At 39.8% G+C, this 24,318-nt stretch overlaps 1 protein-coding gene across 4 annotated transcripts in view; it reads left to right on the top strand.

Annotated features, from left to right (window-relative positions):
- The window catches only part of ABCB1 (ATP binding cassette subfamily B member 1), a 113,227-nt gene that overhangs the window by 57,145 nt on the left and 31,764 nt on the right, over positions 1–24,318 (top strand). For all 4 annotated transcript variants that reach the window (XM_053218511.1, XM_015085874.3, XM_053218512.1 and 1 more), the window contains 11 exons: positions 229–342; positions 460–570; positions 750–875; positions 985–1,188; positions 1,510–1,680; positions 10,313–10,474; positions 11,543–11,719; positions 12,265–12,411; positions 14,645–14,752; positions 19,810–19,887; positions 22,829–22,912. In XM_053218511.1, the coding sequence (XP_053074486.1) occupies positions 229–342; positions 460–570; positions 750–875; positions 985–1,188; positions 1,510–1,680; positions 10,313–10,474; positions 11,543–11,719; positions 12,265–12,411; positions 14,645–14,752; positions 19,810–19,887; positions 22,829–22,912 (1,482 nt within the window). The remainder of the gene's footprint in view (positions 1–228; positions 343–459; positions 571–749; positions 876–984; positions 1,189–1,509; positions 1,681–10,312; positions 10,475–11,542; positions 11,720–12,264; positions 12,412–14,644; positions 14,753–19,809; positions 19,888–22,828; positions 22,913–24,318) is intronic.

A 24,318-nucleotide genomic window follows, 5' to 3' on the forward strand; every position in this document is an offset into this window, starting at 1 on the left:
AAATAAATAAATAAGTAAATAAATAAAAAGTTAAAAAATTTTTTTAAAGTATTTAAATTGTTAAAATGTTTTTAATACCCAGTATTCATAAGTTGCCTTGCCATTTCAAAATTTAATTAGCTGAAAAAAATAAAAATAACATTTAATTAGCTATGTTAGAAGGAAGATGTATGGAAAAAAATGTAATAAACACTAAGTAACTTAATGATTTTCCTTCACATTCTTCAGGTTTTCTTTTCTGTATTAATTGGGGCTTTTAGTGTTGGACAGGCATCCCCAAGCATTGAAGCATTTGCAAATGCAAGAGGAGCGGCTTATGAAATCTTCAAGATAATTGATAATGTAAGATTGGGCTAGCCATTGATACATCTCTCAAAATGTTTTTCTAATTAAAAGTCAACCTCTTTATCGCTTTATCCAACTCTCCACAAAAACCTTCTGAAATTTTATTCTGTTTAGAAACCAAGTATTGACAGCTATTCGAAGAACGGACACAAACCAGATAATATTAAGGGAAATCTGGAGTTCAAAAACGTTCACTTCAGTTACCCATCTCGAAAAGAAGTTAAGGTACAATGATAAATGATTCATGAGCGATTCCACCATGTATTGGATGAGGAGTCTCTGATACTTTCTTTTAGTGATTTTAAAGAAATGTATATTTAACCCTAGGTTTGACTTGAACTGTCAATTCATAGTCCCAATATCTGTGTATTGCCCTTAAGTTTATTTCTCATTCATTCTGTTAGATCTTGAAGGGCCTCAACCTGAAGGTTCAGAGTGGGCAGACAGTGGCCCTGGTTGGGAACAGTGGCTGTGGGAAAAGCACGACAGTGCAGCTGATGCAGAGGCTCTATGACCCCACAGATGGCATGGTGAGGTGACTCTTGCTGAACTAGACGCTGCAGCAATCAGCAGTTACCATTGCAAATTTCACATTAAAAATCTGCAATGCATGGAAATCACACTTACTTTTTATTTCAGGTCAGTATTGATGGACAGGACATTAGGACCATAAATGTGAGATATCTTCGGGAAATCATTGGTGTGGTGAGTCAGGAACCTGTGTTGTTTGCCACTACAATAGCTGAAAACATTTGCTATGGACGTGAAAATGTCACCATGGAGGAGATTGAGAAAGCTGTCAAGGAAGCCAATGCCTATGACTTTATCATGAAACTCCCTAATGTAAGTCTTCCTTGATCTTTGCCATGCTAGAGATTGAAAGAATAGAATGCTGGCTAATGCATAAGAAGTTAGGAATCTACTAAAAAAATAGATCTTCCTTCTAAGAAGAAAGATCAAGATTCCTTCAGATTTTCAAGCTCTAGCACCATCAACTAGTAGTAGGCATATTTGTAAAAAATGGTGTTGGTTATTGCTAAATTTTAAGGAACTGGACTGTATTACCTGTGGGCCTTGGATTGTTTATGGGATTACTTCCCATCTTAAAATGTGACCTGAGATAGCTTGTTCTTTTGCTAACCGCCTTTATCTTCTGTGTTGTAGAAATTTGATACCCTGGTTGGAGAGAGAGGGGCCCAGCTGAGTGGTGGACAGAAACAGAGAATCGCCATTGCTCGGGCCCTGGTTCGCAACCCCAAGATCCTCCTGCTGGACGAGGCCACATCAGCCTTGGACAGTGAAAGTGAAGCAGTGGTTCAGGTGGCCCTGGATAAGGTCTGTGAGCCTCAATTCACACCGACTTGATTCATGAGCATAATACTATTTTTAAAAAGGGACATTTCCGATGACTCCTAAAGTGATCTTTTAAGCTATCAAAATGAAATCTTCAGTCCTATTTGTACCTATTCATTTAATTTCTATTTATCTCCTTTTTAAAGTAGAAATGAACAAATTTTGACTGAATGGTACTTGGGAATTTTTTAAATTAAACAATGAGAAATACAGATTCAAATGAAAATTGGTCTTCATTGCAATCTTGAAAATTTGACTTTAGAAATAACCCAGTTATTTAGACTTTCTGTTTTGACAACAAGAGGAAAATATAATTAGAAGTTTCACATTTAATTTCCAAGATGTAAATACCTATTGAAGACTACCGGAAATGAGAAACCTCTTGTCCGCAGAGAACTGATGATGTTGGAAACTTACGTGGGCCATGAAAATTCCTTGACTGTCAACAGAGTTTGACCTTCCTACAATCCTTGAGTTCACATGACTTGTTCACGAAATCAGATTTGAGTGTACTGTGCCAGTCTTGTGTGCTTGGTCTCTGGCATGTATTGGTAACCAGGCTAGTTCTGTGAGGACAAGGAATGTGAAGACCTTTTTTTAAGTTTTTATTTAAATTCCAGTTAGTTAACATACAGTATAATATTAGTTTCATGTATACAATATAGTGATTTAACACTTCCATACATCTGGTGCTCATCAAAATAGTGCTCTCCTTAATCCCCATCACCCACCCCCCAACAACCTCCCACAACCCTCAGTTTGTTCTCTATAGTTAAGAGTCTGTTTCTTGGTTTCCCTCCCTCTCTCTTTTTCTCTTTGCTTGTTTGATTTGTTAAATTCCACATTTGAGTGAAATCACATGGTGTTTGTCTTTCTCTGACTGAATTTCATTTAGGATAATGCTCTTTACCTCCATCCATGTCATTGCAAATGGCAAGATTTCATTCTTTTGTATGGCTGAATAATATTCCATTGTATATATATACCACATCTTTTTTACCTTTTCATCTGTTGATGGATACTTTTTGGCTATTTCCATAATTTGGCTATTATAGCTAATACTACTGAAAACATTGGGGTGCATGTATCCCTTTGAATTAGTATTTGTGTATCCTTTGGGTAAATGCCTAGTAGTGCAATTGCTGGATCATAGGGTAGTTCTATTTTTAATTTTTTGAGGAACCTCCATACTGTTTTCCACAGTGGCTGCACTGGTTTGCATTCCCACCAGCAGTGCGAGAGGATTTCTTTTTCTCAGCATCCTCACCAACACCTGTTGTTTCTTGTGTTGTTGATTTTAGCCATTCTGACAGGTGTGAGGTAATGGATCACTGTGATTTTGATTTGTATTTCCTTGCTGATAAGTGATATTGAGCATCTTTTCATGTGTCTGTTGGTCATCTGGATGTCTTCTGTGGAAAAATGTCTTTTCATGTCTTCTGCCCATGTTTTAATTGGATTATTCATTTTTTTGAGTGTTGAGTTTTATAAATTGTTCATATATTTTGAACACTAACCTTTATCAGATATGCCATTTGCAAGTAACTTCTGCCATTCTGTAGGTTGCCTTTTTTGTTTATTGTTCCCTTTGCTATGCAGAAGCTTTTTATTTAAGCTTAAGTCCTGTTAGTTAAGTCCTGTTAGTTCATTTTTGCTTTTGTTTCCTTTGGCTGAGGAGACATGTCTAGAAAGAAGTTGCTGTGGCCAGTGTCAAAGAGGTTACTACCTGTTGTTGCTCTAGGAATTTTATGGTTTCAAGTTTCAAATTTAGGTCTTTAATCCATTTTGAATTTATTTTTGTGTTGCTGTAAGAAAGTGGTCGACTTTAATACATTTGCATGTGGTTATTTATCCAGTTTTCCCAAAACCATTTGTTAAAGAAATTGTCTTTTTCTTGTTCGATATTCTTTCCTGCTTTGCTGAAGATTAATTGAGCATTTAGTTGTGTGTTCATTTCTGGGTTTTCTCTTCCGTTCCATTTATCTTTGTGTCTGTTTTTGTGCCAGTACCATCCTGTTTTGAGCACTACAGCCTTGTAATATAACTTGAAGCCTGGAATTGTGTTGCTTCCTGCTTTGCTTTTCTTTTTCAAGGTTGCTCTGCCTATTTGGGGTCTTTTGTGGTTCCCTATACATTTTAGGATTGTTTGTTTTAGCTCTGTGAAAAATGCTGTTGGTGTTTTCATAGGGATTGCATTAAATCTATAGGTTGTTTTGAGTAATACAGACATTTTGACACTGTTCTTTCAATTCATGAGCATGGACTGTTTTTCCATTTCCTTGTGTCATATTCAATTTGTTTTATTGGTGTTTATAAAGTTTCAGGGTACAAGTCTTTCACCTCTTTGGTTAGATTTATTCCTAGGTATCTTACTGGTTTGGGTGCAATTGTATATGGATGATTCCTTTTCTGATGTTTCATTATTGATATCTAGAAATGCAGCAGATTTCTGCATGTTGATTTTGTATCCTGCAACTTTACTGAATTCATGTATCAGTTCTAGCAGTTTTTTGGTAAAGTCTTTTGGGTTATATAGAATATTATGTCGTCTGCAAGTAGTTTTACTTCTTCCTTACCAGTTTGGATGCTGTTTATTTCTTTGTGCTGTCTGATTGCTGTTGCTAGGACTTCCAGTACTATGTTAAATGATAGTGGTGAGAGTAGACATGTCTGTCTTGTTCCTGACCATAGAGAAAAAATTCAGTTTTTTCCCACTGAGGATGATATTAGCTGTGGGTTTTTCTCTTTTTTTAAGTTTATTAATTTTATTTTGAGAGAGACAAAGTGAGAGAGAGAGACAGAGACAGAGAGAGCAAGTGTGCAAGCGGGGGGAGGGACAGCAAGAGAGGAAGGAGAGAGAATCCCAAGCAGTCTCCTCACTCTCAGCACATAGCCTGATGTGGGACTTCAACTCACGAACTGTGAGATCATGGCCTGAGCTGAAACCAAGAGTCAGATGCTCAACCAGCTGAGCCACCCAGGTGCTCCAGCTGTGGGTTTTTCATATATGGCCTTTATTATGTTGAGGTGTATTCCCTCTAAACCTACTTTGTTCAGGGCTTTTTACCATGAATGGATGTTGTACTTTGTCAAATGCTTTTTTTGAATCTATTGAAATTATCATATGGTTCTTTTCTTTTATTAATGTGGGGTATCCTGTTGATTGATTTGAGAATATTGAACTACCCTGAGTAAATCCCACTTGATTGTGGTGGATGACTTTTTAACGTATTGTTGAATTTGGTTTGCTAGTATTTTATTGAGAATTTTTATATCCATGTTCATCAGGGATATTGACCTGTAGTTCTGTTTTTAGTGGAATCCTTATCTGGTTTTGGTATCAGGATAATGCTGGCCTCATAGAATGGATTTGGAAGTTTTCCTCCCTTTTCTATTTTTGGAATAGTTTGAGAAGAATGGGTATTAATTCTTTCTTAAATGTTTACTGGAAATCACCTCTGAAGCCACCTGGCCCTGACTTTGTTTGTTGGGAGTTTTTTGATTACTGATTCAATTTCTTTGCTGGTTACAGTCTGTTCAAGTCTTCTATTTCTTCCTGTTTCAGTTTTGGTAGTTTATATATTTCTAGGAATTTATCCATTTCTTCCAGGTTGTCCAAACTGTTGACATATAGTTTTTTATAATATTCTCTTATAATTGTATTTCTGTGTTGTCGGTTGTTATTTTTCCTTTCTCATTTGTGATTTTATTTATTTAGGTCCTTGCTCTTTTCTTTTTGATAAGTCTGGGTAGAGGTTTATGAATTTTATTAACTTTTTCAAAGAACCAGCTCTTGATTTCATTGACCTAGTCTGTGGTTTCCTATATCATTTATTTCTGATCTAGTCTTTATTATTTCCTTCCTTCTAAGGCTCTAGGTTTCATTTGTTGTTCTTTTTCTACCTCCTTTAGGTGTCAGAGTAGGTTGTTTATTTGGGATTTTTCTTGCTTTTGAAATAGGCCTGTATTGCTATATACTTCCCTCTTAGAACTGCTTTTGCTGCATCCCAAAGGTTTGGGACTTCTGTGTTTTCATTTTTATTTTTTTCCGTGTATTTTTAAATTTCTTCTTTGATTTCCTGGTTGACTCATTTCATTGTTTGATAGCGTGTTGTTGAGCCTCCATGTATTTGTGGTCTTTTCAGATTTTTTCTTATGATTGACTTTATTTCATAGTGTTGTGGTCAGAAAAGGTGCATGGTATGATTTCAATGTTTCTGTGTTTGTTGAGGTTTTTTGTTGTTGTTGTTGTTGGCTAATATGTGAACTATTCTGGAGAATGTTCCATGTACACTTGAAAAGAATATGTATTCTGCTGTTTTAAGATGAAATGTTCTGAATATATCTGTTAAATCTATCTAGTCCAGTGTGTCATTCAAAGCCATTGTTTCCTTGTTTATTTTCAGTTTAGATGATCTGTCCATTGATGTAAGTGGGTGTTAAAGTCCCTTACTATTATTGTGTTATTTCAGTTAGTTCCTTTATGTTATTAATTGTTTTATGTATTTGGGTGCTTACATGTTGGGTGCGTAAGTATTTGTAATTGTTATATCTTCTTGTTGGATTGTCCCCTATATGATTATATAATACCCGTCTTTGCCTCTTTTTACAGTCTTTGTTTTAAAGTCTGGTTTATCCACTCTGGAAAACTGTGGAGGTTCCTCAAAAAATTAAAAATAGACCTACCCTATGACCCAGCAATAGCACTGCTAGGAATTTACACAAGGGATACAGGAATACTGATGCATAGGGGCACTTGTACCCCAATGTTTATAGCAGCACTCTCAACAATAGCCAATTATGGAAAGAGCCTAAATGTCCATCAACTGATGAATGGATAAAGAAATTGTGGTTTATATACACAATGGAGTACTACGTGGCAATGAGAAAGAATGAAATATGGCCCTTTGTAGCAACACGGATGGAACTGGAGAGTGTGATGCTAAGTGAAATAAGCCATACAGAGAAAGACAGATACCATATGTTTTCACTCTTATGTGGATCCTGAGAAACTTAACAGAAACCCATGGGGGAGGGGAAGGAAAAAAAAAGGTTAGAGTGGGAGAGAGCCAAAGCATAAGAGACTCTTAAAAACTGAGAACAAACTGAGGGTTGATGGGGGGTGGGAGGGAGGGGAGGGTGGGTGATGGGTATTGAGGAGGGCACCTTTTGGGATGAGCACTGGGTGTTGTATGGAAACCAGTTTGACAATAAACTTCATATATTGAAAAAATAAATAAAGTCTGGTTTATCCAATATAAGTATTGCTACTCTGGCTTTCTTTTGATACCCATTTATGTGATAAATGTTTCTCCACCTCCTCACTTTGAATCTGTAGGTGTCTTTGGTTCTAAAATGAGTCTCTTGTAGGCAGCATATAGATGGATCTTATTTTTTTTATTCATTCTGACACCCTGAGTCTTTTGATTGGAGTGTTTGATCCATTAACATTCAAAGTAATTATTGATAGAGCTGTATTTAATGCCATTTTATTACTTGTTTTGTCACTGTTACTAGAGGTTTTCTCTGATCCTTTTTTGTCTTTTTCACTTTTGGTCTCTTTGTTGCACTCAAAGAGTACCCTTTAATATTTCTTGCAGGGCTTTTTTAGTGGTCACAAACTCCTTTAGTTTTTGTTTGTCTGGGAAACTCTATCTCTCCTTTTGTTCTGAATGGTAGCCTTGCAGAATAGAGTATTCTTGGCTGCAGATTTTTCCCTTTCAGCGCTTAAATATATCCTGGCACTCCTTTTTGACTTCCCAAGTTTCTGTTGAGAGATCTCCAGCTAGTCTTATGGGTTTTCCCTTGTAAGTTAACACTTTTTTTTCTTGCTGCCTTTAAGATTTTTTTTTATCACTATATTTTGCAAATTTAATCACAGTGTGTCTTGGTGTTGGCCTGCTTTTGTTGATTTTAATAGGAATTCTTTTTGTCTTCTGGATTTGGATGTCTGGTTTTGTTGTTGTTGTTGTTGTTAGATTAGGGAATTTTTCTGCTATTATTTCTTGAAATAATTTTTCTGCCCCCTTTTCTCTTCCTGTCCTGGGACTCCTATAATAGGAATGTTACTATGTTTGATGGAGTCACTGAGTTCCCAAAGTCTATTCTCATATTCCACAATTCTTTCTCTTTTGTTCAGCTTTATTATTTTTCATTATTTTGTTTTCTAGGTCACTAGTTCATTCCTTTGATTCTTCCAGCCTGCTGTTCATTGCATCAAACCTGTTTCCAATCTCTGTGATAGGGATCTCCCTGAAATCTTCTTTTCTCAAGTCCCCAGTGAAGATCCTTATGATTGTTGCTTTAAATTCTCCATCAGGCATGTTACTTATATCTGTTTTGCTTAGTTCTCTGGTCATGGCTTTATCTTGTTCTTTCATTTGGGATAAATTCCTCTGTCTTAGTATGTTCTAAGTGTCTGCCTTCTTCTCTGTGTTAGAAAGGCCATTTATGTCTCCTGCTTCTGAAAATGATGACCTTATAAAGAAGTAGTCATGTAGTATCCAGGGCCTGGTGCTTCAGGGAGTGTCTCTGGTTTGTGCTATGTGTGCTCTGCTATTGTGTTTTGGCTGCTCTATCCTTCAGGCCAGGCGTCTGCAGAGGCTCTCCTTGTCTGCTGTGGGCAGTGTTTGATCCTTGGCCTGAATGTGGTTTTAACTAGGTATGCTCTGGTCTGCTTATGAAGTGAGACTTCATACCAACTCCCCAGAACTGAGGCCCTGCAGAACTCTCTGATTGGGAGATGTAGAGTGGGCAGGAGTTGGTGCTGGTCTTCTCGGGGAGGACCCCGCCACTCTGAGACTAAGGCAAGCCTGACTTAGAATGGCAGTCCCGCCAAAGCATGGTGAGGGGGAGGTTGGTTTCAGCAAGTTAGGCAGCCTTTGTTTGAGCTGAGCTGTTTCCCTCAGGTAGCTCTGTTTATGCTGAGGGGGCCGGGGAGGGAAGTGGCACCAGCCAGACAGCTCCTTTGTTCCCAGGAATGCTGCCTGACAGGGAAGTACTCCAAGAATAGTGGATAATCTCCCCACAGTTTACCCCAGATGTTTTTTCAGATTGCTCTTTCCATACTGTCTGCCTCCAGGGTTTTTGCCTGCCTTCTTTCTAGGAGCAGCACAGTGACCTCTTGGCTCTATCCCAGCCAAGCTTGCTGACCTTTAAAACTCTAGGCTTTAGAGACATGGTGTGGGCAAGGGCTTGTCCTGGTCTTCTGGGGAAGGAGTCCACAGCACTGGGAATGAGACACGCTTGACCGAGAAGGACAGTTCTGCGAGAGCACAGGGGTGTGGAGCGTGGTGTAAGCGAGTCAAGCAGCCTGTGCTGGTGCTGGTGCTGGTGCTGCGGTGCTTCCTGCAGGTGACTCTGTGTTTATGTGAAATGGCGCCTGCCAGCTCCCTTGTCCCCAAGGGGCAATTCCATGAACTCTGCCTCCTGCTCTGAGAACAGCAAACAGTATCCCCCAGTGTGCCCCAAGCATTTTTCAGGTAGCTGTTTACACACTATCTGTCCCCAGGTTGTTTGCCTGCCTTCTCTCCAGGAGCAGCACAGTGCCCTCTTGGCTCTGTCCCAGGCAAGCCTACTGACCTTTAAAACTCCAGGCTTTAAGGCGCAGCTGGGTGGCTCAGTTGGTTAAGTGCCAGACTTCAGCTCAGGTCATGATCTCACGGTTTGTGGGTTTGTGGTTTGTGGTTTGTGCCCCACGTCGGGCTCTGTGTTGACAGCTCAGAGTCTGGAGCCTACTTCCGATTCTGTGTCTCCCTCTCTCTCTCTGACCCTCCCCCGTTCACGTTCTGTCTCTCTCTCAAAAATAAATACACGTTAAAAAAAAAAAAAAAAAAGAATGGGGAACTCTTTAAAAAAAAAGAAAAACATTTGCATAGCTCTTCAGTTTTTCTATAATGCTTCTACCTAGGAGTGAGTACCATTTATTAAGCACTTACAGTGCATATATCATAATGCTTTGTGTACATTATATTATTTGATCATCACAACTACTCTAAGAAGTGAGTACTAATATTATCTCCTAATATGTGAGTACTAATATTATCTACTAATGTGAGTACACATATTATCTACTAATATGTGAACAAATCGAACTCACATAAGTTAAAAGAGTTGAATAAAATCCTAGAATTTATAATTGGCAGAACTAAGGTTTGAATTCAGATCAGTGTGACACTGGAGACTGAATGCTGCTGCCTCACACTCCTTGTCCATCTGAATCATCCAGAGATCCTGTGAGATGGGATGCCATGGATCCCCAGACTGATGCTATCTAGTCTGCACCAGTAATGCACATTGACCTGTGTCTGCTCTGACTGGCCAGTGCCTGGACCGTAGCATTTTTTACTTTGTATAAACCCCTTATTACTATTGTAAACTGAGGCTGATAGAGGTTAAGTAGAATATTTAGAAGCTTACATAACATTACTAGGTGATTATCATATTTGTGTTAATAATAAAACATTTTTAAATCATTATCAATTCACTATACATTTACTGAAGCAAGAGTACCTTATATAGTTTAGATGGCTTTACAGTGTCCAAGTAAATCTAAATTGAATGAATTTTTGCATGTAATTGTTCATTTATTCAAAAACCTAACCTTTCTCTTTAGGCCAGAAAAGGCCGGACCACCATAGTGGTAGCTCATCGATTGTCTACAATTCGTAATGCTGATGTCATCGCCGGTTTTGATGATGGAGTCATTGTGGAGAAAGGAAATCATGATGAACTCATGAAAGAGGAAGGCATTTACTTCAAACTTGTCACAATGCAGGTATAATCCAACTATAGAATTTTCCTGAACTGTCTCAGGTATAAGCTGATTTTGTGTGTTTAGTACTATAAATAAACATTACTTGATTTTGTTAATAAGTGAGAAAAATAACTGGGGAATTCAGACCAGATTTTTTCCCCATTTAAAAGGAGGGAAAATAAAGAAGGATAATTAGAGAAAATTAAACATTTAAAAACGTTGAAAGGTAATCTATCCACCATAGTAGGCATTAGCCACATGTAATTACTGACATGTCAGTGGTAGTTATTCTGAAATGAAGTGTTTTAGGGAGAAAATGCATACCATATTCCAAGGACGTGGTACCGAAGAAGAATGCAAAATATCACAGTAAGTTTTTACATTGATTGCATGTTGAAATGCCAGTATTAGGTTTAAACCAAATACATAGTACAAACGGATTTTCCTCTTATATTTTTTAATGTGGCCACTGAGAAAATTTTATTTTATTTATTTATTTTTTTATTTTAAAAAGTTTTTTTTAACATTTATTCAGTTTTGAGAGACAGAGAGAGACAGAGTGTGTGTTGGTGAGGGGCATAGAGAGGGAGACACAGAATCTGAAGCAGGCTCCAGATTCTGAGCTGTCAGCACAGAGCCCGACATGGGGCTGGAACCCATGAACCATGAGATGATGGCCTGAGCCAAAGTTGGACGCTTACCTGACTGAACGACCCAGACTCCTCAGCTACTGAGAAAATTTTAAATGACAAGTATGGGTCACAGAATGGCTTGGATCATATTCCCATTGATAGCACTGGTCCAAAGCAAATAGGATTGAGGCCCAAACAACCACAAAAAGGACATCACAATGTAAGATATAGGGAAAGGATGTCATGTTATTTCAGCATATTCAGTGGCAATCCTTCTTCAGTGGTTTTAATTTTCAAATATATCACACATTCACACATGCACAGAAACCCTCAGCAACTTTATCCTTTCCTATAATGATGTAAATTACCACTTTGCTTGATAGCTGATGGTTGGCAATTAACTTTCATTATTTTTTCCCAGCCTAACCCACTTGTGCATATTTCTTGTTTACTTTAGACAAGAGGAAATGAAATTGAATTAGAAAATGCAGTTTATGAATCCATAAGTGAAATTGATGCCTTGGAAATGTCTCCAAAAGATTCAGGATCCAGTTTAATTAGAAGAAGATCAACCCGCAAGAGTATACATGCATCACAAGGCCAAGATAGAAAGCTTGGTACAAAAGAGAACTTGGTATGGAGGAGGATGTAGTTATGTCTTCAACCCTCTCTCTGCGGCTTTCGTAGTTTGGTGGGCTAGCAGTGGGGTGGTAGGGGTCAAAACAAGAAAGGGTTATCCAGAATCCTCCTGTCATGTCTCCCAAAACCTTCCACAGACCAAATCTCAACATTTTAGATTCAGGTTAGAATGTATGCATGAGAATTTACAGGCCAAGAATTTTACAATTAGAATTTATAGTGTTAAAGAGATTCTAAGGGGTCTTCAAATATGGATAGCTCTATTCTTTTATCCCTACTTGTAAATCCTCTTGTCCTGTTCCAAGTGTGATTTTCCAGATGTCCAGTTGAATGTTTGTGGAGACAGCATTTATTTCTTAAAATATAAAGGAGTAATATAACAATCTTTTTTAAAAAGTTAAATAGCCACCAATTCATAAGAAAACAGGAATAAAAAAATCTTCATTTAAAAATTTGTGCATACTGAAGAACTGTGCATCATTAAATCAATTGAGGATCAGTCTTTTTATAACTAGCCTGTTGTCATATTTTGTTTCCCAGGATGAACATGTACCTCCAGTTTCCTTCTGGAGGATTCTGAAGCTCAATATAACTGAATGGCCTTATTTTGTGGTTGGTATATTCTGTGCTATTATAAATGGAGGCCTGCAACCAGCATTTTCAGTAATATTTTCAAGGATTATAGGGGTAAGTGTTTATGTCCATTTTTTTGGATTGACTTGTGAGGCCTGACTAAAGAATGAGCTGTTTATATTTGTAAGTGTACACACAAGCCACAAAAAAATGAGGACCTTCATATGAAACTCTGCAACTTGAAGATGTAAGAATGCAAATCTGATTTGTGATAGAAAGACTACTTTTTCAAGCTTTCCTTCATCCTTGCGGTTGGTTGCTGTCTTAGGGCCCAGGTTGCTGAAATAGTCACAAAACCGACTAGATGACTCTCTCTTGCCTGCTGTCACTGGGCTCTGAGTAGACGTCATGAAAAGTCCTGTCACCAGTGTGCTTGTCAGACTGGCTTGAGACAGAGCCATTCTGGGACAGACGCACTTGTCAGGACACAAGCAGGAATGCCGCCTCTGTGAGGTGTCCATCCCACTTGTAAAGATGAAAACAAAAAGCAACAGCTTCTGAAAGGTTGACATATTTTGTCTGCACCTGCTTTTAAGGAAGGCATTTTCAACAATAATGCTACAACCCAGGCAGGAATGCTCTCTGTTTGATGGTAGATGTTCATATATCAAGCTGAGGATACCCTTGCCATCATACCTGCTGAAAAAATTGCAGACAAAGAAGTTGATCCCTACATGAAGGATGCGAAACTCTAACTTGTGATTATACTAAAAACTACGTAAATATTCAGCTCTCTACCCATGCTTGGCTAACTTATTTCTGGTTGATACTCATATGTATAATGTATTCATTCAAGAAATATTTTTTTCAGTGACTGCTCTGAGCCATATACTATTCTAGGTGGTGAAAAATACCAAGAAGGAGTTAGTGTCTGATTGCATAGAGCATATGTTCTAGGACAAGGGTTAGCAGACTTTTTCTTTAAAGGGTAAGATAGTAAACAGTTTAGATTTTGAGGGCCAGATGGTCTCTGTTGCAAATACTTAGCTCTACTGTTGTAGTGCAGAAGCACCCATATACAAGCAGAAACAAACATGGCAGTATCCATTAAGGCTTTATATAGACATTTGGCTGGTGGTCCACAGGGAGCTGATCCCTGTTCTAACATTTGTTGTACAGTCAGGGAGGTAGACAGTTTGCATCATCAGAAAAAAAAAATGGAAATAGGAATGGGTTTGGCTGTATGTAACAAAAACTCAGCCTAAGAACTTTATATTTTTCTCATTCCTCATGTAACAGTAAGGCTGGAAGCAAATGATCCGGGGCTAGCACATTGGTTAGGCAACCAGTTATCTGCCTGTTGAAGGTTTGTAACACAGAATTTAAGGCTGTGGGCTCTGAGTTAGATTGCTCATGTTTATCTCTTGGGTCATCACTTGCTGGCTGTGTTAACTCAAACAGGTTAATTAGCCTCTCTGAGCTTCAGTTACCGTTTATAAAGTGGTGATGATAATAAACTTTAGGAGGTGATAGGATAAAAGGAACAATATACATGAATTTGTGTAGAAGAATATCTGAATATCTGTCACAGAGTAAGGGCTTGCTGATTGTTTGCTTTTTTTTTTTTGGTTGCAATAACTAATCATCAAAAATTGATCTCCTCTAAAAGGCTGTCGTTACTTTACAGAGTATAAAGTTGAATAGGTTGGATTAGGAGTGTAGCTCTGTTACAGGACAGTTTTGGCCCACTGTGAAGGGAGTTGTTTCTTTCCTGGGAAGCGGTGACTCTCTGTGTTCTCTAAGCCCAACACATCCTATGAGCCTTCTTACCATCTCTGGAAAGATCTCCATGTGTGGTGCTGGGTCAGCTGGCTGTCCAGCCGTCCATCCTCCAAAAAAGCCTACCTCAAGGAGGCTCCTTTCATGCCGAAGGCCTGGGCTCTCTCTAGTTTACCAAAACAGCATCGGCAGGTTTGTCTCCAGTTTGAAATGTTCAAATTGTAAAACAAACTGCCATTGAGTGTGGTTTCCCATCAAAAGAAGAAGACAGTATTTATTCTCATTTCTACTTTACATAGTAGGTGTGGCTCTTGTGGCACTCAGTTACTCCAAGAGGGGTGTGCCCAGAAAAAGGAGTGGATCCCTTTAGGAACGAGAGACGCATTCTCAGCCCCTAAGGAAGGAAGAGTACACACACCTTTAGGTTTGGCATTAGGGAAACCAGCCCTGACTTCTGTTTTACTAAAGCTATCTTGACCCCCAAATACTATGCTTGACAGGACACGAGTCAGACCCAGAATGACTTCCTTAGGCCTTGAACTGAAACCTTTCAATATTTTCTTAACAGGTTTTTACCAGAGTTGAGGATCCTGAAACAAAACGACAGAATAGTAACATATTTTCATTATTGTTTCTAGTCCTTGGAATTATTTCTTTCATTACATTTTTCCTTCAGGTAAATATCTACATTTTCACTTGATTCATTTTGGGGAATGCATTATTATTCAACTGGGGAAATTTCTAAACATCTGTGTGATTTTTTCTTATAAATTGGACTGTTAGCAACCAAGTTTCTTTGACATACTCATTTATTATTTTTTTAAGTTTTATTTTTATTTATTTTGAGAGAGAGAGAGACAGAGACAGAGAGCGAGCCCCCAAGTGGGGGAGGGACAGAGAAAGGGAGAGACATTATATTCATTTATTATTTTTTTAAGTTTTATTTTTATTTATTTTGAGAGAGAGAGAGAAAGAGCGAGCCCCCAAGTCGGGGAGGGACAGAGAAAGGGAGAGACAATCCCAGGCAGGCTCTGCATTGTCAGTGCAGAGCCTGATAAAGGCCTCGAACTCACAAGCCATGAGATCATGACCCAAGCTGAAGTCAGACGCTTCATGGAGTGAGCCACTGAAGCTCAGTCCCTTCTTTGACATAATTAAAACAAAGATGTTTTGCTTTCACTTTGCTTGGTTACCTTTTCCTCCCCAACATGACTTCCTCTAACTGAAATATTAATGAAATCAGAGGGAAGCAGGTATTTGATCTAATACAATGATTCAAAATGAAAGCTAGGTACTCAAAAATGGAATTCAGGGAATCCCTGGACATAAGTTTGGATAGAAATACTGCCAGTCACTTTAAGTACTCAAAATGCTTTGGTATGTTCTGAAAACAACAAAAAGCAAAAAACACGTTAAGCAAGTCACACTATTTTAAAAATGTTTGAAGAGTTTATCATTCAACTTTTGCTAAAGGAGAAAGAACCTTTTTAATGATGGAAGAATGCCAGTCTTCAAACAGAAAGTGTACAACACATTTTTGAAGAGTCAGATTTTACAGCTTGCAAATGATTTGGCTGGAACAAAATTGTAAAGGAATTAAGTGCTCTAAAAGTTTAGTATGATAAGGCGGTGTTAGACTTTGATTCAAGTATGAGCTGCACCAATTCCTAATTTTGTGTTTGGGGGCAATAAAATAATTTAAACCAACCCTCAGTTTCCTCATCTATAAAATAGGAAGATTAGTACCTGCCTCTTGATGACTGAAAGAAATAATTGTGACCTGGGTCTCGTGCCCCTCTGTGATGGGGGGAGGAGTGTGCTGGCCAGCAGCCATGCAATCTTTGGGACCAGAGAGAGCCCCACACACCTTTGGAGCCAGACTGCAAAGCTGCTTCCTGCATGGCCCACAGGGAGATGAATCTCCACCGTCAAGGGATCCAGGGCCACTTCCAAGGTTGTTTTATTCTGAGAAGGTCATTTATAAGGACCATGCTCTTCCTAGCCCCAGCTGGAGCAAGGACATGAGCCTCCTCTTTGACCAGCTCCTGAGGAAAGGTGCAGACAGCTCCTGGAAACATTTACCTTCATATACAAATGTAAATCTACTGGAAAGATCAAAGACTTCAAAACCTTTTTTCCTCACACAAAGCCTATAAAAGAACAAATGTCACAGACCCCACTCTTTCCCAGAAGTTTTGAGGAAGGCCTGAGCTTTGAATATGCAATGTTTCATAATCATGCTGAAGAAAAGATATTTGCATATTTCAATGAGATACTTACTTGCAAGGAGCACATAGATTCCTTCGTGGAGGTGCCATTGCCGCCATGATTACTGCTGCTGTTGGTATGTCTGCAGTTATAGCCGGGGGAATTGCCCTGGCTGCCAATCTCAACATCAGCTTTATTATATTTTTTAAGTTTTATTTATTTATTTTGAGAGAGCTAGTAAGCGGGGGAGGGGCAGAGAGAGTCCCAAATGCAAGAATCCCGATGCAGGGCTTGATCTCACAAACGACGAGATCATGACCTGAGCTGAAACCAAGAGTCCTGAAGCTTAACCGATTGAGTGGGCCAGGTGCCCCTCAACATCAGTTTTAAAAGGCCTATCCCCCTTTGCTCTGTTGTGATAAATAGCCAGCTTGATAAAGTTCAAGGAAGGAAATTATTTCCTGTAATGTTCAAAGTGTGGATGAGAAGACCCTGTACTCAGGGCCAATAAGCTTATCTATCAAGCTGGATCCTGAAAAAAGTTTGACATAAAAGAGCTGCTCATGCATTCTACACCAGTCTTCATTAGGCTCTCCTTCTGCCAGAAGAAGCTGTTGTCCCCAGTCCTCTTACGCTTGCTGTTGAGTTGCCCACAGGTTGAAGCCTGCTAACACCAGCCTTCCTGAACATAATTTTGGAATACAACTCCAGGAGCTCTTTTCGACTTTCTGAACTTTTTAACACAGAAGCATCCCTGTGAGAGTGTCATCAGTTGTTTGTGTCTCCTTAGGATAGGTGTCTGCTTCTCCTAAATTTGAATGGGCTCTTTAAGGTTGCACAAGCACAATGCTGCCCCGTTGTAGACCAGAGAAAAAATTCATACTGAAACTTTTAAAAATATTTTTTAAATCACTTTTTTTAAAAGTTTATTTATTTTGGGGGTGGGGGACAGAGAGAGAAGGAGCGAGAGAATCCCAAGTAGAATCTACACTCAGCACAGAACCCACTGCAGGGCTCGAACTCACAAACCATGAGATCATAACCTGAGCCGAAATGAGGAGTCAGGTGCTTAACTGACTGAGCCACCCACGTGCCCCCATAGTGAAACTTTTACTGCAGACTTGGAAATGCCAGAAAACCAAATGAAGAAATAAGTGTGTGTGTGTGTGTGTGTGTGTGTGTGTGTGTGTGTGTGTGATAAATTACAAAGCTACCTTTATTGTATCCACACCAATCTTTTTTGGCTACAGTAGGAAACACTAGTTCCTGTAAGAATGGATACTTCAAATCTGGATTCTAGGGATTAAACAATCATTGAAAGAGAGAAAGGAGAGAAAGGGAGAAGGAAGAAATAATGTGATCAAATTCCTAGGTCTGCGTGAGGCAGTAGCAAACAGTTGCTTATTGAATGAATAGATAATTAGCCACATGTAACTTTTTAAAGTCTATGTGTTTATTTGTTTATTTTGAATGAGAGAGCAAGAGCAGGGGAGGAGCAGAGAAAGAGGAAAGCGAGAATCCCAAGCAGCCTCCAAGCTGTCAGCATGGAATCTGACTCAGGGCTCAATCCCACCAACCATAAGATTTTGATCTGAACCAAAGTAAAAGAGTCAGTCGCTCAACCAGCTGAGCCACACAGGCACCCCTGACCTAAATATAATAGATTTGATACTTTAACTACATGCAAGATTGCCAGAGCAACTGTTAATGCCACAGAACGGAAAGATTGCCAAGTGTGAAGTTGGTTAAGGAGTTTCAAGGGTGGTAGGCTTTGAACTGGTCCCTTACATGTCGGAGGCGGAGACGTGAACTGCTGAAGCAAAGGCAGTGAAAGCAGTTACCTTTGTAACATAATGATGCTCCAGGATACTGGAGCCGGACTTGCCTGGCAAAACTAAGTGAGAACAAAGGCTCTAAATTATAGGACCTCAGAGCTGTAGAGCTGGCAATGTGCTGAACAATGTTAGAATGCTCAGCCCTTCATTTAGAAACCAAAGGAGGGAGCTCTGTGGGTGATTAAATTTCAGGCTCTGGGTTCCCATTTTGTTTGGAATTCTCACAGACCCAGATTCAGGTTCCAACTCTGCCACCTTACAATTGTGTCTGTCGTCTCTCTAAACCTTAGTTTCGTTTGTAAAGCGGTTATACGGTTGTCATAAGGATGACCTTCTCCCATCATTAAAAAGGTTGTCATAGGTGTACACACATATATGTGTATGTGTTTGTGTACTTGGTATAAAGTACAGTGTCAGAGTAATCACTTAAAAACGGCTAGGTCCCTATAGAAATAACGGTAATATTCCTGCAGTGAGGGAGATATTTCACATTTCATTCAGTCCAGTGACAGAAACCTTAATCTGGCCATGTCTAAGTAAATTTACTGTTTTAGTAATTTCAGCCTTCAGTTCAATTAACCCAGGGTTTCTCCCTTTCCTCCTTCTTCCAGATCAGTGTCTATGTTAGCAGAGGCATAGAGAGTAGAGGCACGTCACGTGCCTGCCTGCTTCTTGCTGGCACCTGGCAGGGCCCACGGCCTTCAGTTACGTGGTCCAACCCGGCTGTGCCCCTTTATCAGAACCACTTGGAAGAATTGGCTCTTGCTTCACTTGTGCCCTTTGCGTGTGTTTCTTCTCTCTCTCGCTAATGTGTCTCAGTGGGCCCAGAGGAGCTATGGCTGCCCTCTTCCACGTCTCTGATTCTGCAGGGACTTGGGCTGTTATTCGAGCCTCTCCTCTTCTGATGCACCGTCGGCCATTTCCACTCTGCTTTCTCCATGAGATTGTGTGTCAGGCCTCGTCCACAGACTGCTGCTTCCTGGAGCTCCAGAAAGAAAGGGGGATGCTGCTCCATCCTAGTCCTAAATCCCCACACCCACTGGGATGAGGGTTCTGATATCCTCCCTCCCCAGATGTGGCTGCATGGCAGCACACTCACATCTGACTCTTTATTTCCCCGAGTGACTCTTCCCTCCTCCCAGACACAGAAGGTTATATTTGAAACTGGGAATTTGTTATCTTTGTTCTCTGCATCCTTTATGGCTGGGGTGACCAAATACTTCTTTTTTCTCACATTATACCTCAGGTCCTGGTGTGATTATTAACAGCACCCCTTTTCATTCTCCAAGTGTCCTGGTTTGCATGATAGGTAATACAGCCACCCTGCTTCGAGTGCCCCTGTCTTCGGAACAACTTCAGCTTTCTGAGTGACAGACCCTGGTTCACTGGGAGAAATAAGCAGGGATAGGAATAGGGACAAAGAAACACATTTCCCAGTCAGCCCCTGATCAGCCCACCAGTAGCTGGGGAGTAGCAGTGATGGTTTCCAAACGGGGCTCCCCTGGCTATGCGGCTGCTGTGGCTAGGTGCCCTTAGTACACAGTCACCGAAACACCGCCAACCCTGAATCAGGCTTTCTGACTTTGTCTGGTGTCCCCGTTAGCCGTGACATCAACTCTCCCTCCTTTCGTGTAGCCCATGGCTGGGTCTGTGACAAGTCTTCTTCCTTGTGGCATGTTCTTCTTCACAGGGCTTCACGTTTGGCAAGGCTGGGGAGATCCTCACCAAGCGGCTCCGATACATGGTCTTCAGATCCATGCTAAGACAGGTATGTCTGGTGAGGATTGTGCCGGGGCTGTGCAGAACTCTTCGCTTGGGCCCGTGGTCTCGTGCAGAGGGAGTGCGGTTGGGTTTCTCAGAGCGAACTCCTGCAATGGTCTTCCCTCGGTCTCTCCTCAGAGATGTGCCTGGACCGCCGCCCCCCAGGTTGGGCTCAGAGGCCCTGCTGTCCATCTGCTGTGGGTGGGACAAGGAATGGGATCATCACAGATGGTCCCCAGAGCTGGTTCACCTCCAGCCTTTGTGTTGGCAGCTGGAGGCAGAGTCATCCCTTTCCTCTCTTTCTTTCCTTCTTTCCTTCTTTTCCCTCAGAACCCATATGTGTGTCTTCCCACCAAGAGATGCTACCTGTGCCCTTTCCTCAAATCAAAATGTATCCCGACTGCCCAGTTTTTTCTTTGCTGTGGCCAGACTGATAGAGCAGTTCAGCTCATAGTGTTCGTTACAAGCTGATAACGGCTTACTAGAATGCCTCTTACATTTTCCACCTTCAAAACCCTAACAACAGGCAGACGTGAATATTTTCCTGGGGAAAGGGGGAGGGAGCTTCTGGGAATGTAACCCAAAGCAGTCCAGTTCTAAGGGAGAGTTTCTTTAACAACCATGAAAATTTTGTATGTGAGTTTATAACCCTCCATCTTAAAATTACTGATCACTTGCCAGCGAATAACATGAGGCTCCAGAAGGATGCCCTGGACATGCCAGGAATACTGGAATCCTGGCTGAGAAGCATCAGTTTGCTGTGTTAGGATTTCTAGTTGGCATTCACATCTTCCCAGCTGTCTTTGGTTCCTCAATCCTTTCCCACCTACACCACCATTACTTAAAAAGAAGCATATTTAGGGGTGCCTGGGTGGCTCAGTCGGCTAAGCGTCTGACTTCGGCTCAGGTCATGATCTCGCGCTCTGTGAGTTCGAGCCCCGCGTCGGGCTCTGTGCTGACAGCTCAGAGCCTGGAGCCTGTTTCAGATTCTGTGTCTCCCTCTCTCTCTCTGACCCTCCCCCATTCATGCTCTGTCTCTCTCTGTCTCAAAAGTAAATAAACGTTTAAAAAAAAAGTTAAAAAAAAAAAAAAAAGAAGCATATATTTATGGCAGTTGCTGGCCCATGACTGGCAGAGCCAGGACTGAATTGAATGAGTAACAGAGCACTGTTTGATGGGGGCGCTGTCCTAGGACTCTGAGTCAAACCATATTTATAACTGAGATTCCAGTTAGGATTGAGGCTGAACTTGGTCCAGAACCAAATGCCCCATTATCCCGCCAGCTGCCAGGCCAGCTCTTAGGTCTGTTATACTTCGGCAGTTGAGCTGATGGTTTGTGTAATGCCCTCTCCATAAATTATTAAATCTATCAGATACACATTAGGGACCTTCTGCTTGCCATAATACTAAGTATTGTCAGGCATTCAAACCTCAACAGTCTCTGTCTTCAAGGAAGTTACATGCCAGTAGAAGAGGCACTTAAACACAATAATTCTAAAAAGCAAAGTGATACATGCTATGATAATTTAGAACACTTTCTTTTTCATTAATACTTTGGGGGGAAATGGTAGATACTGCTTTAATTGCAAGCCACCAGGACCATAGTTATTTTTATTAAAGATATAAATTCATACTTCAAACTCACAATCTTTTTAGTATTTATGTATTTAAAAATGTAAGTGGCTTTATAGAAAAAAAATCCTGTTGTATGTAATTCTTAAATTTTAATCTAGATTTCTTTTGTTGATTTTTTTAAACCCAATTCATTTATTCTGCCCTGAACTATAATAAGTTATCTAAACTGCCTATTCAACTTCTCTATTTAGATATCTAAGTAGCATTTCAATCTTATATCTAAAATTGCACTTTTGAAAAAAAAAGTTAAAAATAAAATTGAACTTTTGTTTCTCCCCTCTGTACAGGGCTTACTTTTTACCTAGTCTTCCCCCATATCCATAATGGTAGCTCCATTCTACCAGTTGTTCAGGCTAAAAACTTTGAGGTCATTTTTGACTCCTCTCTTTCTATGTGATGTTATAATAACCTCCTAACTGGTCTCGCTGCCCTGATCCTTATTCAAATCCATTAGTTTCACCTCCTAAGAGCCAGAGTCATTCTTCTCAAATATAAGTCAACTCATATCCCCCTGCTCAAATCCTGCTAGAAGCTTCCCATATCCCTCAGGGTAAAATCTGGAATCTTTACAGTTGCCTCTAAGGTCATGATGTGGTCCCCACTCCCTCTCAGACCTCATCTTCTACAGCTTCCCCCCTTCCCCAATGTACAGTCTACACACTGGTTTGCTACACAAGGATGAGAGAGGGCAGGGGTAGGAAAGCCAAATGAGAATGGAGATCTGTCCAGAGGAAGAGACTTCTTTTACAAATTCACACAAAGGTACTCTTAAAGCTGTTAGCAGCCCTTAAGGCCTTCTTGGAGGTGCATAAACAGATCAAGTATGACTTTGCCTCAGGGCCTTTGCACATGCTATTTCTTCCTTCTCTCAAATATTTTTCTCCCTCTCTTCATTCAGATCTCTGCTTAAATATCACCTTAGAGAGGCCTTCTCTGTTCCCTAGTGCCTTTCTTCGCTTTTTTTCCTTCTTATTCTGATCTGTTTTTCTTCATTGCATTTATTTACACCTGGCCCTGTATGTATTTATTTACTTGTGGCATACGTCTCTAGAATCTAAGCTTTATGAAAGCAGCAACATTTTCTTTTTTGTTCACTATTGTTTAGATCCAACAATTAAAATCACATTTGGAACAAAACACTCAAATTTTTTTGATAAATGAAATTATTTATATTCTTGTCTATTGAGTGTCAAATCTTGAGTGCTAAATACAAGGGATATAAGTGATAACCAACCTGACCCTGTCATTGCCCTAAGAGCTAAGAGTCTTGTAAATAGAGCTTTAAGATAATAAAATCATTTTCTGTGCCACAGGATGTGAGCTGGTTTGATGACCCTAAAAATACTACTGGAGCATTAACAACCAGGCTTGCCAATGACGCTGCTCAGGTTAAAGGGGTATGTGCCTCCTTTGTGCTGGTGTTTGTCTTAATTGGCTATTTTGGATCTCAGCAGGAAATTAATTTTCTCATTACAGGTGTTCTCATAATCATTAAAATGTTAAGTATTTAACACAGTATATATGCTTTATAGCAAAAATGTTAACTGCTTAAACATTATATATTGTGTAGTGTATACATAACTTACAAGCTTTCTTTTGTTATTTACTACTTAGTCATGCTATTAACAAGATACACATGGAAGGATAATTATTTAGAAAAGGAAGTACTTATCAGCATATCACGTAGGACCAGTCTGTTGTGATCAGTTAAACAAGAGAAAATTGTAGGGGTGCTTGGGTGGCTCAGTTGGTTAAGTGGCCAGCTTCAGCTCAGGTCATGATCTCATAGTTTGTGAGTTCAAGCCCCATGTCGGGCTCTGTGCTGACAGCTCAGAGCCTAGAGCCTGCTTCAGGTTCTGTGACTCTGTTTCTTTCTGCCCCTTCCCCACTCAGGCTCTGTCTCTGTCTCTCTCAAAAAATAAACATTGGAAAATAATTTAAAAAACAAGAGGGGAAGGGAAGGGGAAAAAATAGTTACAAACAGAGGGAGAGAGGCAAACCATAGGAGACTTAAATATTAAGAGAACAAACTGAAGGTTGATGGGAGGTGGGGGAGAGAGGAAAGTGGGTGATGGGCATTGAGGAGGGCACTTGTTGGGATGAGCACTGGTTGTTGTATGGAAGCCAGTTTGACAATAAATTATATTTTTAAAAATGAGAAAATTGTAATTGCTGCTGAAAAAAATAATGTGTGTAGTTTCTGTATGAACATTTAGGAGCATTGCAGTTTAGAGGAGAGGGAAGAAAAATGTAAAAGCAGGTTGAAAGAAATGAGAAGCACATTAAAAAATTAAAGCAGTGGAACAACTATATCAGGCTACAAAGCTTAAATTTTACCACCACATGAATCTCTTTGATTGATCTAACTAGAAACTGTTGAACCAGGAGGTTTTGATTTGTGGATGAAATGACAATTTCTTCTTCTACAAACACAACTACAGCTGTTGAGATAGCAAAACTCCACAAGATAATGTAGAATTCAAAAAAACATGTGATCTCTCCTGTGTCTCTCCCTCACTTGAACCTTATTTATCTTTAAACCTTTCTATAAGGTAGCTCTATTTTAAAGTTTCTTCTATCTAGTAAATGGACCTTCTGTAAAAATAAATTGGGTTTTGAATGTGGAAGTACACACAGTTGTAAAATTACAGTATAAATCTTGGCGATTGTTTTAAACAGATTTCTTTGCTTGAGGCAAACAAATCAACAAAAACTGAGGTTTAGATCAAGTTGTAGAGAACCTAACAGAGCCGAATGTGCCCTGCTTGAAATAACTTTGAACTTCCTAAAACAGACAACTCTG

The sequence above is a fragment of the Acinonyx jubatus genome, chromosome A2 (genome assembly GCF_027475565.1).
Source record: "Acinonyx jubatus isolate Ajub_Pintada_27869175 chromosome A2, VMU_Ajub_asm_v1.0, whole genome shotgun sequence".
NCBI classification, from domain to species: Eukaryota; Metazoa; Chordata; class Mammalia; order Carnivora; family Felidae; genus Acinonyx; species Acinonyx jubatus.